The sequence below is a fragment of the Protomyctophum parallelum genome (genome assembly GCF_964188405.1).
Source record: "Protomyctophum parallelum genome assembly, chromosome: 19".
Taxonomy (NCBI): Eukaryota; Metazoa; Chordata; class Actinopteri; order Myctophiformes; family Myctophidae; genus Protomyctophum; species Protomyctophum parallelum.
Genome location: NC_139717.1, coordinates 28,161,882 through 28,177,992, shown reverse-complemented (window position 1 = coordinate 28,177,992; position 16,111 = coordinate 28,161,882). Strand labels below are relative to the sequence as shown.

Genomic DNA, 16,111 nt, shown 5'->3' with positions numbered 1-16,111 from the left:
CCTGTGACTGTGAAATTCAAATCAATATCCTCATAATAAAAGTCTCAGGCCTGCAGCAAATTGGAATCTATAGCTGGGAAAGCTAAGGAGATCTATGATACTGCCAGGGCTGCACTAATGAATGATGAATCACTGCAGTGCACAGTAACTCCTCACTCCTCAGACACAAACACCCTCACATGATCACACACACAGTATAATATCGCCACTGTCGGGCAGAAACTTTGTATCTACATATATATTTATACTTTGTTTGTTTTATTTCATGAATGAATGGCCTGACATTGTAGTAGTATTCAGTGCAGTATGGGTATGACATTTTCGCATGACATGCCCAAAATAGGTTGTTGAAAGTGGTTAAATATGTCTGAAATGAAAGCATTAACAAAAGCTTGTGAAAATAATAATAATAATAATGATTTAATCATTCGGTCTATTTTTCAATTTCCTGTTTTCTTTTTTTTAGCAACACACATACACAAATACAGTACACACATTCAAACGCACATGCGCACAGATTTGAAGAACATCGTATCTTACTCGACCCAAGCACATGCACATGCACACGTTTGCATGTAATGAGATACATTCAGTCAGTCATGCCAGCCATTCATCGATTCTACCCCAATGCAACACTACCATAACCTGCCTACTGTATTTAATGACATTGCCCCTTTGAGGCAATTAAACACTGGAAGCGCATGCAATTAACTTGCATTGCAATTAATATGGAGAGTGGATTTCCTTCAAAAGACTGAAGAACCTTTGCAATACTGACATTCAGCCATGAGATCATTTTTCTGAACTAAAGCTCTGACATCAGCAAATGACAAGAGTTTCTGGTTTGGATTTTTTTATTGACCTAAATGTAAATTAAAGCAAACTTGGTGGTGGTGGGTTGGCACAACGGGGCAGACCCAGGGGCTTGTTTTGGGGAGTGCTTGTTTGGAGAGCCTGAGTGCTGAGTAATCAATGCTGGCAACATTTTGATGACATGTAGGCTTTATCTGATGTGATGTAATGCCAAGCCTTGACTTCTGTTTTATTATGTTGTGATAGTTTGTAAAAACTTAAATAAAATACTTTGAAATGCAACACACAGTGAGTGAGAACAGGAGAGGATTTATTTAGTTTATTTAGCTTTAGTTACTAGTTTCTGCCCCCTCATGGAAGACATGTCAATGAAATATTTGATTTAATTATTTATTATTATAAAGTATAGTTTGAATTTAGGGGCACGTCCCAGGGCTCGTACTGTAGTGCAGTGTCTCTCAACCTTTTTTGTCCCGGGGCACACTTTTCATAGCCTAAAAATCTCGGGCACACCTAGATATATGGTGTGTGTATATACTGTATATATAATATATGATATATATATATATATATATATATATATGAACCCAATATACTTTTAAAAACACACATGACAGCACTCGTCAAATTACTTTAAAGAGAAAGAAAAGGACAGAGACAGTGCCTCAGTTTCACCAATTTATTTTTGAAAACTCATACAAAATGTAGCACACACATGTTCAATTTGTCAATGCAAAGTAATACTTCTAAATAAAAAAAAAGGAGTTGTAAAAACAAGAACAAAAATCTTTTGCCACAATACAATGGTCTTAAACTTGAGCACTTTTGTACAAAGAAAATCGTAAAAAACAATTGATAAAAAGAAAAGTAAATATTTTTGACAAGTTCTGTCTTAGTGTGAACCTTGAGCTTGTTTTCCTGAACAAAGAGTTTTTATCCTGGCTGGATGATGGACAAACAGACACGGAGCTCTTCATTTTCAAGTCAGGCTTGAAAAGCTAAGCTCACGGGTAGGTTGTGGAAAAGGGGAGCAGCACTGCCATTGCGCTGGCTGTGATGGCTGGATATTCTTTCAAGTATCAAGAGACTTGCCTGCTTCGTTGTGTCTTTCTCCTTTTTTTCTTTCAAGCTCACGAAAAAGTGTTTGTCCTTCGTAGCGAGTTCATCATGATTGGTATGAAGGTGGCGCTTCAGTTTACTCGGAACCATGCGCTGTTTGCAAGCTTGAATCCACAAACTATACACAGCGGAATCGGGTACGTTTTATCCCCAGTAAACGTGAATCCAAACTTCATGTAATCATCGCGGTACGCCGGAACAGTCTGGCAGGGGCTTTCTTTGTAGGCGTTGCGTTGTAGCCGCCGTTGTTGCTGTTGTTGCTGTGCCGTCGTCAGGTGGAGGTGACTCGGCGGCGCTGTGTGTGCTGCTGTCGGGTTCTGGTGGTGTCTTTCTGGAGGGGAGCGAAATGTCTGTGCTGTGCCCCATTTATACAGTAAAGTTGCCAGGCGATTAACATTTCTATGGCCGATGGTCGTTAAGAGTGAAGAGTCTATTGTTCCGTCGTCATGTTGTTTTCGCATGTCTATTTAGACGTGTGACAACAACAACGACGCAACAATAGGACGCCTATCTATCGCTTTCGGGGGAGGGCTAGTGTTACTTTTGGTCAAAATCTCGAGGCACACCTGGAGATTTCAAAGGCACAGTAAAGTGCCGCGGTACATAGGTTGAGAAACACTGCTGTAGTGTACTGTTTGCCACTTTACTCTGTGCTGTACTCTACTGGCCACTTTAGGTGTTACAGCTTTCCGTGCTCGGACATCCAGACATACAGACAGACATAGAGACAGACAGACAGACACACATAGCTGCGTATTGGAGCGGACTCAGCGGAAGCACCGCTCAAAAACCCTCTTATGCTCTTTTCCTCCCACTAGCTTTTTGCCATATAGGAGAACAGATTCCACCGTTGCATAGAAGAAGCTGAGTTTGATTTGTCAGGGGAGATTGGAGTTCCATACACTGGTCATGCCATTCAGGGCCCTCCATGCAAGTGCCTTCCTCACTTTCAGATCCTGCTCGGTTGAGTTGACCCATGAGTCCAGTAAATCGAAGTTTTCTGAAAACCTATGTTTCTGTATCAGTGGTTCTCAACCTATTTCATGTCAAGGACCCCCAGAATGATATGTAATTAGCCGCGGACCCCCCATCTGAAAATATGTTGTTCCAGCCTTCCAGGGACCCCCCCCAGAAGCAAATATTTGAGTTAAAAACGTTCACTGTGAATAGTGTGTATATATAGAGTATATAGTCAAAGATTTGCACACATTTGCACACATTTTCTCTGAAAATAGCAGATCTACAAGCTCATAGCGCGGCACTCTGTGCCGCACTATGAGCTTGCCTTGTAGATCTGCTATTTTTTAATAGCTAGTATAACAAGTAAGTATAACATGATGCTTAAATCACCAAAAGAGGTTCCCGTCCTGAATGGGTTAAGTCACTCCTTCTAAAGGCACAGGTGTAAACAGTGGATTGAGTAAACAGTGAAAACGCCAGGTGATTCCTCTGTTCATTTGGTTTAACCGTTCAGTCGATTCAGTAGTGCATTGGTTCAAATTACAAACTCATTATCATTAATGTAATGTAATGTAATGTAATGAGATGGGATGTAATGTAATGGGTGGCAGTAGCCTTGGCATGTAATCTAAGAACGGCCAGCATGCATGTTCCATTTTGAAGCTCCCTCTTTTAAGTTTTCACTGACTGCACCCACCACCTAACCTGACTCGGCCAGATGGGGCAGCAGAGAGTACACTGGGTTCCCCTCGGAGCAGGAGGGGGGGAACCCACCACCCCATCCATTAGTACATCAACAAACCAAAACACTGCAATGTAAAGTTTACTAAACAGCACCACCCCGTGGTTCCATTGAAGAACTGCAACTGCACGGACAGCCATAATTTTCCAGGAGCAGCTTGGCATTTTTGCACTGGTTTTCAGGAACACAGGGATGACACCCCCCCCCCCCCCCCCATCTGCAGCTGTGTTTGTCTGTTTTATGTTTACATTTTGTCAGCAATCCAATCCATGCATATATCCTCTCAAAATGGGGTCCTGGGTCCCACAGGTGTCCTTGACGTTCCAGGGGGTCCCCAGCTAAATTATTCATAGTTAGGAACCAAATGGACCCTTGAAGATCTTTAACTCCGAGAGCATACAAATGGAACCAAATGGACCCTTATGGGTCCACAATAAATTCCTGTGTCTCAGATGAGCTGACACACCAGTGTCAGGCTCCTCTGCTCCTAATTTACACTTTACTGTCTGCCTAATGACGGTGCTGCGTGCCTTAAATAGCCGATTCACAACATCACAATGCATCACGTGTTGTGAGCTTGTAGATCGTGAGTAAGTAGGCCTATAAATCGGGTTTAAATGCCTCAAGCTTCCTCACTCCTCTCACTGAAGAGGACAGGAAACCATATACTGGACCTAAAAATAAATAAATACTGAAACTACCTAAACAGAAACTACATTCTGCTCACTGTTGATCCTGTCAAAGTGTTGCTTGCAGTGTTTTGTATTATTTTTGTTTTTGTTCGGGTACTGTGCAATGTCTTTCCTAGTTCTGTTGTGAGTTGTTGTTGGAGAGCATGTGACACCATGAGAACACAGTATTTTCATATTCATAGAATGCTTTACACATGGAAAAAAAGGTCTACACATTATTTGTCTTCAAGCTATAGCATAGCCCCTTTATTCCAAAGTCATTCTCCTTATTATTGTTATTCTCTACTAGTGATAATTAATTGATGACTTGTAGCTATGGCTATCTTCAATATACAATTGGCAAAAGACAAAGTTTACATTGTAGACAGACTAGACACTGTTGACAGCTTTTAATCTGTTATTCCTCTCTCCTGATCACTTGGAGTCACACAAGTGGAATGTTACACATGGTGCCGAATGGCAATTCACTATAAAAAAGTTGCCATAGTTATGATGCCTAATAGAGCCCAGCGAGTAGCAGTAGACACAAGCTAGTTTATACTAGCCTGTGAAAGCCATTGGTTTCAATGGTAAAATTAATGTGGCGATGCTATCAGGCTTCACTGGGAAAGCTGCATACAGTACTGTATGTCTCACAATGTGACATGTACCTGGCAATTAAAAGCCATCAAACGGTCACCAAAATGTCATCATCATCATTCTCACTCACAATGAACACCTCACTGCTTCTGCTCTAGTCTGTGGCCTCCGGCTGCTCCAGGGATTTCCTCTGGATGTTTCTGTTGAAAGGCATCGTCAGGTCATCAAAGTCCACCTCATAGGAGAGATGCTGTCTCCGAGTCTCCTTCTTGGCTATCAGCTGGCTGGTGGTGAGAGGTCTTCTCCACACCTGAGAGAAAGAAGGAGGGAAGAATGAAGGAGGGAACGTTGACAAGGCGTTTTTGTTTCGTTTGATTGCATCCATATTCGGGGGGGAACATAGCTCATAGATTGGTTATCTTTGGCAGAGAGATTTGTGTAGACTGAAAAAAGCTCCCTGGGATTCTAAACCAAAGGCAGCCCATGTTTTTTTCCCAGGCGACATATTGCACATATGAGCTTCAGGCAGTAATACTTGTCGACCAGCAAGTGTCCTGCCACAACAGGGGTCAAAATTCCTGAGTGAGGAAGTGTCGAGCAGTATGCAGTATATATATATATATATATATATATATTGTTGTGGGAAATATGAAGACTCAAATCTACATAGTATATGGTGCCAGCTAGTCTGACTGGTCGTGTCTGTGAGCAACGACACCTTGGCCTGAAAGCCTGTCTCAATCCAATCAAGTTGTATGTAAAAGGCTATGTCACACCTATTGTTTGTTATGAGACCCTGCTGGGCCTGAATAGGTATCACTAGGTAGTTCCTGTCTCAGGAGGGGGGGCGACAGCCAAGACAGCCATTGTATTGTACCTTTGTAATGGTCATGTAAATCTGTGGACCTGCTATTGGGGTATAAGAGAGGACCTAGGAGGAAGCTCAGGAGACTGGTGGGAGGGAGACCACGAGAGAGAGAATGTTGAGGGAGACAGGCTAAGCCTGCTGGACTGAGATATGTTGTTACATGGATTGTTGCTGTTCTGAATAAACTTCTAAGATATACATTGACCCGGATGGACATATATTGATTTCCATAACAATATATATATATATATATATATATATATACTGTAATAACATGCTCTTGGAGTTACAAATGGATAAGTTACAGCAACACTACACACAGTGTCCTTAACTTTAACATAATGATTGAAATGCATATTTCCTTCCCGTGGGATCTGTGTGTTGGATGATTATATACTAGTGTTGCTTAGGCGTGTATTTTTTATTATACATTAATATTACCTTTACAGTATGTGGGTTTGACAAGTCTGACAGACCGTAACTAGCACATTCATCAAGTGAAGAAACCTGACTTGGTGAAGAAGCACCAGACTTTTCAAATATAAATGATTATTTGATTATTTTCACATTCGATTTGATTTGTAGATAGGAAATAGAAACCGTACAAATGTAACCAAATGTATCTGTATGGGTCCATTTGGTTACATTTATTACACATTTACAGTGTAGACTCTGGTGAAGACAACCCAAATGTCGCCTTACCGTCTTTGGCACAAAGGTGATGTCCACAGCGTTGGTTTTGCCCCCGGAGATCCTGGTGTTGTGTGGGATGATGCTCTCCGGCTCTTTCAGGGAGGCGACCCTGTCTGTCGTGGCAACGGCTGTGGTGGAGGCCGGCACCGGCGTCGCTGTAGCAGCTCTCTGTAAGTGACGATGAGGCGAGGAGGACGATAGCAGAGAATGCAGTCATGAGTCATAATTCTTTACAATATATCATTTTCAACAGCTTAATTCTTAATGGATTGCTTTTGAGGAACACAAGAATTGAATCGAACATTTTAAATATAAGACATTTTTTACTTTTACTTTGAAAAGAGGTGCAACACAATATGTGTAATATTATTTTACAAACTCATGTTTCGTTCAAACATATGGCACATATACAGTATACTGTGTATATAGGTCACATAGTTAAAACAGGTGATCAGCATCAATAATAATGAGCACGAGGTTGACAAGTGACAGGAAAGTATGTACTCTTAACCGTCATTGGTGTGATTCGACACTTCCTATCAACGAGGTGCCTGGCCAAGGCTGAAACAGTTCAGAGGTGGAGGGGCATAACTATTGGGCTGCTTGTTATAGAGTTTGAAATAAAAACAATATCCTTTGTCTGGTCTTCAGTTAGAGGTACAGTACTACACTAGCCTGATTTAAAGTCATTGCGTTGTGTGAGCCTTCAACAGAATATACTGTACTTTTTTGAGAGATTCCACTGTGTGTCTGTATGTGGTTATTGATATCCCAAACATCAGCTTCTGTCAGCTGTAACACAACACATCTCGGCTAATTTGCTTACAAGTCGCTGAGGCTAGAGTAACAACTGTGTATCTCTTTACGGGCTTGGATTTCTCTCACGGTGACAAGGGAAGACAATTATACACAGGTAGAGGCCGACTGGTGGATTGTGCAGTTGGGGTAGGGAATGAGGCATTACCCCAGGTGAAGGAGTTCAAGTATCTCAGGGTCTTGTTCACGAGTGAGGGGAGTACGGAGAAGGAGATCAACCGGAGAATCGGAGCGGCAGGGGCGATATTGCAGTCGCTGTACCGCACTGTTGTGACGAAAAGAAAGTTGAGCCAGAAGGCAAAGCTCTCCGTCTACCGAGCAATCTTCGTTCCTACTCTCACCTATGGTCATGAAGTGTGGGTCATGACCGAAAGAATAAGGTCGCGAATACAAGCTCTGCAGATATAATATAATTTTCTTATTATTATGTGTTTATATAAAAACGTTATCAACAGGTGAATGGGTTTCATTTGGTGTTGAGCTCTTTAGGGATCTTGGATCATGTGACATGTGACGATAAAAGAAAGCAACTTGGAAGTTTGTGTATTGAAAATGATGTTGGACTTTGGATTTACACAATTTTAGCACAATTCTAGCAGCAGTAGTACATTTTCAGTTAGAATAATTTGATTCTCCTGTCATCACATCACCACATTTTCACCTTGGATGGCCACGGTTGGGCATCAAACCCCAAGGCCGATGGCGCTCAGTACCTTTTCTTTAGGAGTGGTGGCTGGTCTGACTTTGGCCTGCTGAGGTTTGATAAGTTTCCCCCTATGGTTCTCCTTGGGTTTAGGCAGAGAATCCATCTTGTTTTTGACCAAGCTAATGATCCTGTGGTCTGCGTAGACCCTGGCGATGTCCAGGCAGTTTTGCTCTGAGTGGAAATGCATTCAGTCTGTTTACAATTCACAATACCTTCATTCTGATGCAGTCAGTGACTGTTAGTTTTGCATTGGTAAATAAATAAATCTTATTTTCTGTATCTGTAATAATAATACATTACTAATAAGTTAATAAAGAAAATGTATATTTTCCAATGGACACCGTTTTGATATTCGCGATGTATTGCTGCTTTTTTAAGTACATTTTATTCAAAGAGTATGAGCATGACATCATATGCATGTTTCACAGAAAGAAAATACAACTCTTTGTTTTTATGTTTTCTCCCACAACTCCTTTCCCAATCCTCCCCACCCACCCACCATCTTTCCCCACGAGGCCAGACATACAAACAACATACAGTATATACAGGTATATACAGGTATAAAACCAATAGGTTGAGTACATAACTAAGATACAAAGAAAGGAATCACATGGTTATGTTCACAGAAATAATTAATAAACAACTTAAAAGGGAGGTAAAATAAGAGAAAAATATATATAATATATGCTGCCAACCTTTCTTGTTCTCGGCCGTGACCTTTGCCCCCGCCTTGATGAGGAAGTCCACACAGCAGGGTCGAGAGGTCTCAATGGCCCTCATGAGGGGCGTGGCTCCGTTGAGGGCGGGGACGTCCACAGTAGCGCCGGCCGCCACCAGCAGTTCAACGATGTCCACTTGTCCCGCGTGGGCTGCATGGTGGAGGGGCGTCCACTGGAACTGGTCAGTTGCATTCACGTCTGCCCTGTGGTACACAATCACAGTCAGCATCAAGGGTAGCCTGATCTTGGGTCATTCAAAATGTCATCTAGGTTTAAGTTATTCGATTTTTGTATATAAAGTTTTAAGGTGAAAAACTTGAACATTAGAGTGCATTTTCCTTTTTGAACTGTGCCAAAACAGGAAACGGATCTGCCTCGGATAATATTAGATTTAGCCAACGTTTTTAAACTGTAGTCCATGGTTTATAAAATATAATCTATGGCTCATGGTTTATTAAAACTATGGTTTCCTCAACCATAATTTAAAGAGCAAACCCAGGCTTTAAACCATTAAACCCCCCCCCCCCCCCCCCCCCCAAATACAGCAGTTCCCGTCTCACCCTCGTCCGAGGAGATACTCGGCCACCTCATAGCTGCCACTGGAGCAGGCCACCATCAGCGGGGTCTTGTAAAAGAGATCTTTAATGTCCACGGGGACATTCTGACTGAAGGCCAGGTCCAAAGACTCCAGGTCGCCCGACTTCACGCAGTAGTTAACGTTGATGTAGACCTTCTGTGGCTCGTCTATATACCAGGCCGAGTCGTCCTCTATGGGGTGCGACGGCGGGTGGTCGCGGTCGAAGCGGCTGAGGTCGGTGTGTTGCTTGTACGTCTCGATCATGAAGTGGGGCGGCCCGCCATCCTGGCGCCGGTGGATGTGCTCTGGGGGGACGGTGCAGATAGGCAGAGGCAGGGTGAATTTCTTCTTTTTCTTCCCTCCCTTCTTCCCTCCCTTCTTCCCCCTCTTCTTCTTCGGGGCATAGGAGGAAATGAGGAAGGCTTTCTGGACGTACTTCACGCCTTTGAGGAAGTCGCTGATGTTGATGAAGCCCTCCCTCCGCCGGTCATGGGCCAGGAGGACCGTGTGGAAATGATCCGCGTCCAGCGGGGCCATCAGCGTCTCCATCACAGAGATAAACTTCTGTATGGAGACCATGTCAGACTTGTCGCCGAAGGCGTTGCGGAGGGCCGTCTCGTTCTCGTAGGACCAGTCGTGGAGGGTGAGGGCCCAGGCAGCAGTGCCACTGGGTTTACTGGTCTTCCACTGCAGCCTCTCGGATTTCCTCAGCTCCTTGGATGCAGCTTTGTGACCGGAGTCTTTAGCAATCTGACGTGGCAGCAAACCCTCGTGGTTCTTCAATTTGGGGTTACAGCCTAAAACATGGAGCATGATTTGTCATGGATCAATAAATTGGATAGATAGGAAAATATTTGAGTATCTGCTAATCTTTTGATTTATAACGTACATGTACTGTAATATGTAATGTTAAACGATTCAAACTTGCAATATGCAACTCACATGATAGATTAATGATAGAACAGAATAGAATATAGGAAATTAACCCATTAAAAGCGGGAAAGCATCGGTGTAATTTTATATTTTATGAGTGTAGTGTCACGATAAAAGAAAATGGCAGATATACAAGTTTGTAGATCTGCTATTTTTGAAAAGTCGTGAAGATTTATGCAAATCTTTGAATATCAATATATATTTTAAAGCAAACTTTTTTAACTGAAATCTTTGCTTCTGGGGATCTCTGGAACAAAAGGAAACTGGAAAAAACGGGCATTTGTAAAATCGGCCAGAGGTCCGAATGGGTTAAATGTGTCTGCATTACAGGAACATACAGAATACTGTAAGTGCAGCTCCTAGTGATCATAGAACACTTCACAGCATGGAGAACACTTTAAATTCACTTTGAAATTCAGCACTGTACCTCTCTGGGCCAGGAACTTGCAGCAGTTTGCATGGCCTGCGGTGGCAGCGTAATGGAGGGGTGTGTTGCCCTCTGCACTAATCACACCCATATCTGCTGAGTACGCAGATAGAACCTGAATCACCTGGAGCAAAAACAGCAGCACAGGGCAACGGTCAGCTAGAGGACGCTGGATTTGAACACAAGATCATATTATGACTTTGGGGCGAAGCGGTAGACAAAACAGGAAAGGGTGCACACCAGTGTTGGTGAGGTGCTGGCCTAAGGCAGTAAATAAATAAAAATGAGAAAAAGGCAGCACACACGTAGCCACGATGCTGTATATTTATTGACAAGAATTATTTGGGCCGAAGCGGGGCGCAAAGGGGAAAAGGAGAGGTACGATAAAAGCCTTTGAGGAAGGACAGAAAACTCTCAGGTCCCGGGCCAATAGAGTCACAGTGTTATTACAAAATGTAGGATTCAATTCTTCATGTTGTCTGTGTATTCTACTTAAATTGCATGAAATCTCTGCCCGTGTGTAGGTCTGTAGGTCACGTATTTTGAGAACCATCCACCCGACCGACTTCAAACTCGGCGCACGCATCAGTCATGACCCGAGGTCTCAGCGGTATCAGTGTCATGTCGGATAGGCGGTTGTCCAGAACCACTGATCCAACTGATATGCCCATATAAAGGCATATATAGAGATCAGGTTGTCCAAAACCGGACCGACTTCAAACTCGGCCTGTGCATCGGCGAAGACCCGTGGGAGACAGTGCGGTGCCCGACTTCCAGTCATTCGGATAAGCGGTTGATCAGAACCGCCGATCCGAACTGATGACATCAAGGAACTCCATATACAGTATGGGGCACACAGGCAGGCAGACGGATACACAAATCACCATTATGGTCATAACCAACGTTTCTTTCTGTATACCGACCTCAAACAAGCCTCCCTTGGCAGCGTAGTGTACCACACTGAGGCGTTTGTTGTCCAGGGAATTGGGGTTTGCACCTCTCTGCAGAAGGGCTCGGAGCAGCTGCACAGAGCCTGCCTTGGCTGCCTCCATCAGTGCAGTGACACCTGTGCTCTGGATTAACGACACACAGTAAAATGCTCAGTTAATCACAGAGAGTGTACAAATGTAACCAAATGAACCCATAAATATGTTTAATTTGTGTACAGTGTCTGCGCATAATTGGTAATTGTGCTTAGTAGTGATTCTTAGAAGCATACTGTATGCTGAACAGATGATGTACTGTACTGTTACTGTATACCCTGTACATTGAATAGGACTCACATACTGTGTGTAAGTAAGCAAACATCAAAACAATGTTGCATGATTGATTATTTTAAAATAAAAGTATTTTCGCAAAAACGATTCCGTAAGATAGCAGCACATCCAACTGGAGGCTTATAATAAAAAATCACACCACTATGAAGTGAGGCGCTCTCTTATAAACATACGTCGTCATACATCATCTCATTCTGGATGTTTGTGTTTACACAGACCCTCAAAGCTGGACATACATAGGGGTAGGAGTACTAGGAGGAGGGGCCAGTGCCCCTCAAAAAGAGGTGCATCGGCAATACATTCAGCAGCATTAGTGCATTATGTACTGTACTAGAATGTTAACTGCACTACTTTATTTTATTCTCTCTGTGAATTCCTAATTCTCACTTAGTTTCCTACCAGAACATTATAAACCTATTCCCTCTTCTATCGCTGACATTTTCCTCCGCCATCAGCGTGTGAATGTGTGCGTGAATGGGTGAATGTGAAATACATTGCAAAGCGCTTTGGCGAAAGGTGCTACATGTAAATGCATTACATTTACCATTTACCTTCATGTACTACATCTCCCATAAGCCTTCAGTGATCAACCCTGCAAAACCTCAAACCTGATTGGTTGCGTTGGCGTCGGCTTCTTTGTCCAGCATGCTGAGGCACATGATGGTGCAGTCCAGAGCGTTTTCACACAGCAGTAGGAAGGCTGGTTTCCCCTCGGTTGACACATTGTTGACGTCTGCGCCGTTCTCCAACGCCACGTGGAGGCAGCGGGCATGACGCTTTGTGGGGTAGATACAATAGAACAAGACCCCTGCAGAGAGAGGAGGGAGGAAGTGAGGTACACGGTGGGGAAAGAGAGAGCAAAACTGTGGGAGATCTTAAATCTGAAATATGATATGGATGCAGCACAGCAGCGGGTCCCCCTGCAGGGCAGATGGATTTTTTTTAATAGAATAAGATTCTCAAAATACCATCACCTGCTATTATTGGGAAAAGGGAGTGAGATTCTTTTTCGTACTGAGATATGGTGGGGCTGATATCATGTCATGATATTGATATGTCGATGTCATGATATGAGACTATATGACATCTTGGATTTTGGATATCGTAATATTGTGATATGGCATAAATGTTGTCCTTTCCTGGTTTTAATCACTTAATCACTTTTTTTTAATTTAAAAGAAATTGTCAAAGATGATTGAAAACAGCCCTAGGATATGGCCTGGGCTGGGGTTGAACGTACTTGGATGAAGAACTTGGTTTTAATTTTATCTGAACCTACAGTACATGGTCTAAAGTAACATACTGATTTTATGGTTGTGCCTGTGCCTACAAGTGGAAACGGCTCAGTTTCAATACTGAGATTGAGACTTCCCTAAAGAAAACACCATGGTTTTAATTCTGAGAACATGTCAACAGACCATTGAGACTCAGCCTACAGGGGACAGAAACATAGTGTGACAATTGAGAGTGGACCGAGTCAGCCACAATCATATCGGGTTACCCAACTGGCTTCGTGGGAGGTGAGGGGATTGCCGTCAGGGTCTGATCTGTAATTAGATGTATCCGAGTGCCATGACATGTGCGTGCACACAGAAACACTAGCCACATACTATACACACATTCACACCATAGAGCCCACCCATAGAGACACGGCACATGGCAACAGAAAAACACAAATTTGCCCACAAAACCCACCAAGCAACCAAACACACGCAACAAAAGCGTGCAAGTACGGACACAAATAGAATATTCAAGCTCACACACACCTCCTTCCTGTCTTTTGCTATGCTTCTTGTTCTCAAAATAATCCCATGCATTTGCTGTAATCGATGCCCTGGACAACGATGTAATTGAAGCAATTAGCATAATTGGTTTAAGAGGGTTCACGAAGAACTTTGGGCGAGCTGATGTTGAGTTGCCAGGGGATACATCCCCCTCATCAATATCTAAACAGAGTAACAGACGCAGCATACATTTTCATGAGTTGTAAGACAAGGCAAGGTATTCAGCACAAACCCTCCAGCTCCAGCCTATACTGAACTTGAGATGAGGCTCTGTGTAGGGGCCCCAAACTGCAGGATGAGAAAGTAATACTGGAATTAGAATATGTTAGTGGAGTTGAGACCTCACATGCTCTGACTAAAATGCATTAGCTCCACTGACCTGTTTTACACACGCTGCCCTCTCCTCTGGCCTCCACGTTATGTGTTTTGATTGGCGAAAAACTATTGTAATATTGTTGATTCGATTCCCCGGACCAGCAGAAAAATCTGTGAAGGGTCTGCTGAAGTGCTTGAGCAAGGCACTGACCCCCCAACTTGACTGCTCCAGTGGAGCTGCTCAGTGGCCAACAGTTAAGACTGTACTGTACTGGTTAGCTCGCCAGGTTTTAATGTGTACAGTATGTCTGTCTTTGTGTTTATACAAGGTGTTGCTGAAAATGAGCACTTGTGCTAAACCAACCATTTGCCTTAAGAGAAATGTGATCTTACATAGAAGAACCATTAGCCACTTACACCCTGTAAACATACTTTGTTTCACCTCTTTTTCTTTTCATGCCTTATTATGTGAAGCATTTTGAATTGCCATTTTGTATGAAATGTGCTATAAAGAAAGTAATCTTGACTGGTCTCAAATCATTGCTCTCTGCAAACTGTAAAGTCACATTATATGTGGAAAAGGTTAAAGACACTTTTGTCCTAAATATCACTTACGTTAACTTAAATTAACATGCAGGATTTTCTATGCATGAGCTTTCTTTTGCTCTTTCTACAATTAGCCTTTGAAGTATTCTACTCAAGTATTCCAGCCATTCTCCAGACCCTAAACATCTGCTAGTACTGCTATCAGCCTATGTGGTCAGTCTGTGGCCTCTGACCTTTGCCCTCTGCGTCCAGCAGCGCCATGTCAGCGTGGTTCTTCGCCAGCAGGGCCACCATTCCATCGTGACCCAACTCTGCCGCCAACATGACCGGGCTGCGGCCCCTGCTGTCCTGGATGTTCGGTTGTGCCCCCTGGGAGATTAGGAAGCTGACCATGTCTGTTTTGGCAGAGGGTTAGAGATGTTCATCAACTTTCTAAGAGGATAATATGCAACACAATTAAATGATTTAGAATAATTAGTTTAGTTTAGTTTTTAATTTGCTGAGAGGGAGGGAGACCCACACACTTCACTTGCTGGTTCAAGAGCTTTTAATTTAATGTAAAATACAACGTTTCGGTCTTTCAACCTTCCTCAGGCACGTTTTTTAATTTGCTGACTTCTATGGACAGTATTGTTTTACTCTGATCAACAGTTGTGCCATCAACTGAAGGAAGTACTAGATTGTGATTTGTCTTTTTCATAACACATGCATCCTTATTGCCAATTATTATACTGCCTGACCAAAAGATTAACTGACAGCCAGGCCCCTACAAGGGAATGGATTATTTTTCTTCTAAAATCTTCGATTCAAATGTAAATGCCACTGCCAGCATGAAGAGTGAATTAAGTGCCAAAGTAACCAACCCTTACCCTGGTTGTTGGCCTCAGCGGCCAGGTGCAGCACCCCCGTGCCTTGCTGTGGTTCTGTCAGATTGATGAGATCTTCCACTCCTAGGTTGACCATCTTCTCTATCTGGACTTTGTCCCCTTCATGAACATACTGCAGTAGACGGTAGATCTGCAGGGTCTGGAGGCGACCCTCTGCCACATGGCCTCGCATTCTACTTTTCTACATGTATATAGGCTACTGTATATGAGAAGGTCCCATGCAGGGCATGGTGTGCATGATGTGCAATCAAGAGCAGGGCGCAGGCTATTGTCGACAACAGTAAAGCAGAATAAAAAATGTTAAATTAAAACTTTCGGGTATTCACTGCATGCCTGCATGGACTGGTACAATAGAAGACTGATTTCTCTCTCTCTCTCTCTCTCTCTCTCTCTCTCTCTCTCTCTCTCTCTCTCCTTACCTTAATCAAAAGCTGAAATTTAATCTTGTGCCTTGTTGTTATAGCTGCAAATAGTCATATGAACCATAGTAATCCCGTGAATTGACAGGAAACTCGACAGTTAAAAGTTAAAACTCGGAACATCAAATCAAACGGTAAAACCTGACACTGCTTTTCAGCCAGGGAACAAACTTGACTTGTCTCCATGGCAACGGAACACGTGCGGTCAAATCCCTGGAAGGATGTGTTTCCTTTGAGGA

The 16,111-nt window shown here is 43.0% G+C and overlaps 1 protein-coding gene across 1 annotated transcript; it reads right to left on the bottom strand.

The window, feature by feature from the left end:
• Nucleotides 1-5,059: 5,059 nt before the first annotated feature.
• ankef1a (ankyrin repeat and EF-hand domain containing 1a) lies at nt 5,060-15,625 on the bottom strand (the record flags this gene model as incomplete). The annotated part of the gene is made up of 10 exons (XM_083790131.1): nt 5,060-5,215; nt 6,476-6,634; nt 7,996-8,159; nt 8,684-8,910; nt 9,268-10,081; nt 10,645-10,768; nt 11,568-11,717; nt 12,530-12,729; nt 14,800-14,961; nt 15,436-15,625. 10 exons carry the CDS (start codon nt 15,623-15,625, stop codon nt 5,060-5,062), a joined length of 2,346 nt encoding a protein of 781 aa, XP_083646257.1.
• Between the last annotated feature and the right edge of the window lie 486 nt (nt 15,626-16,111).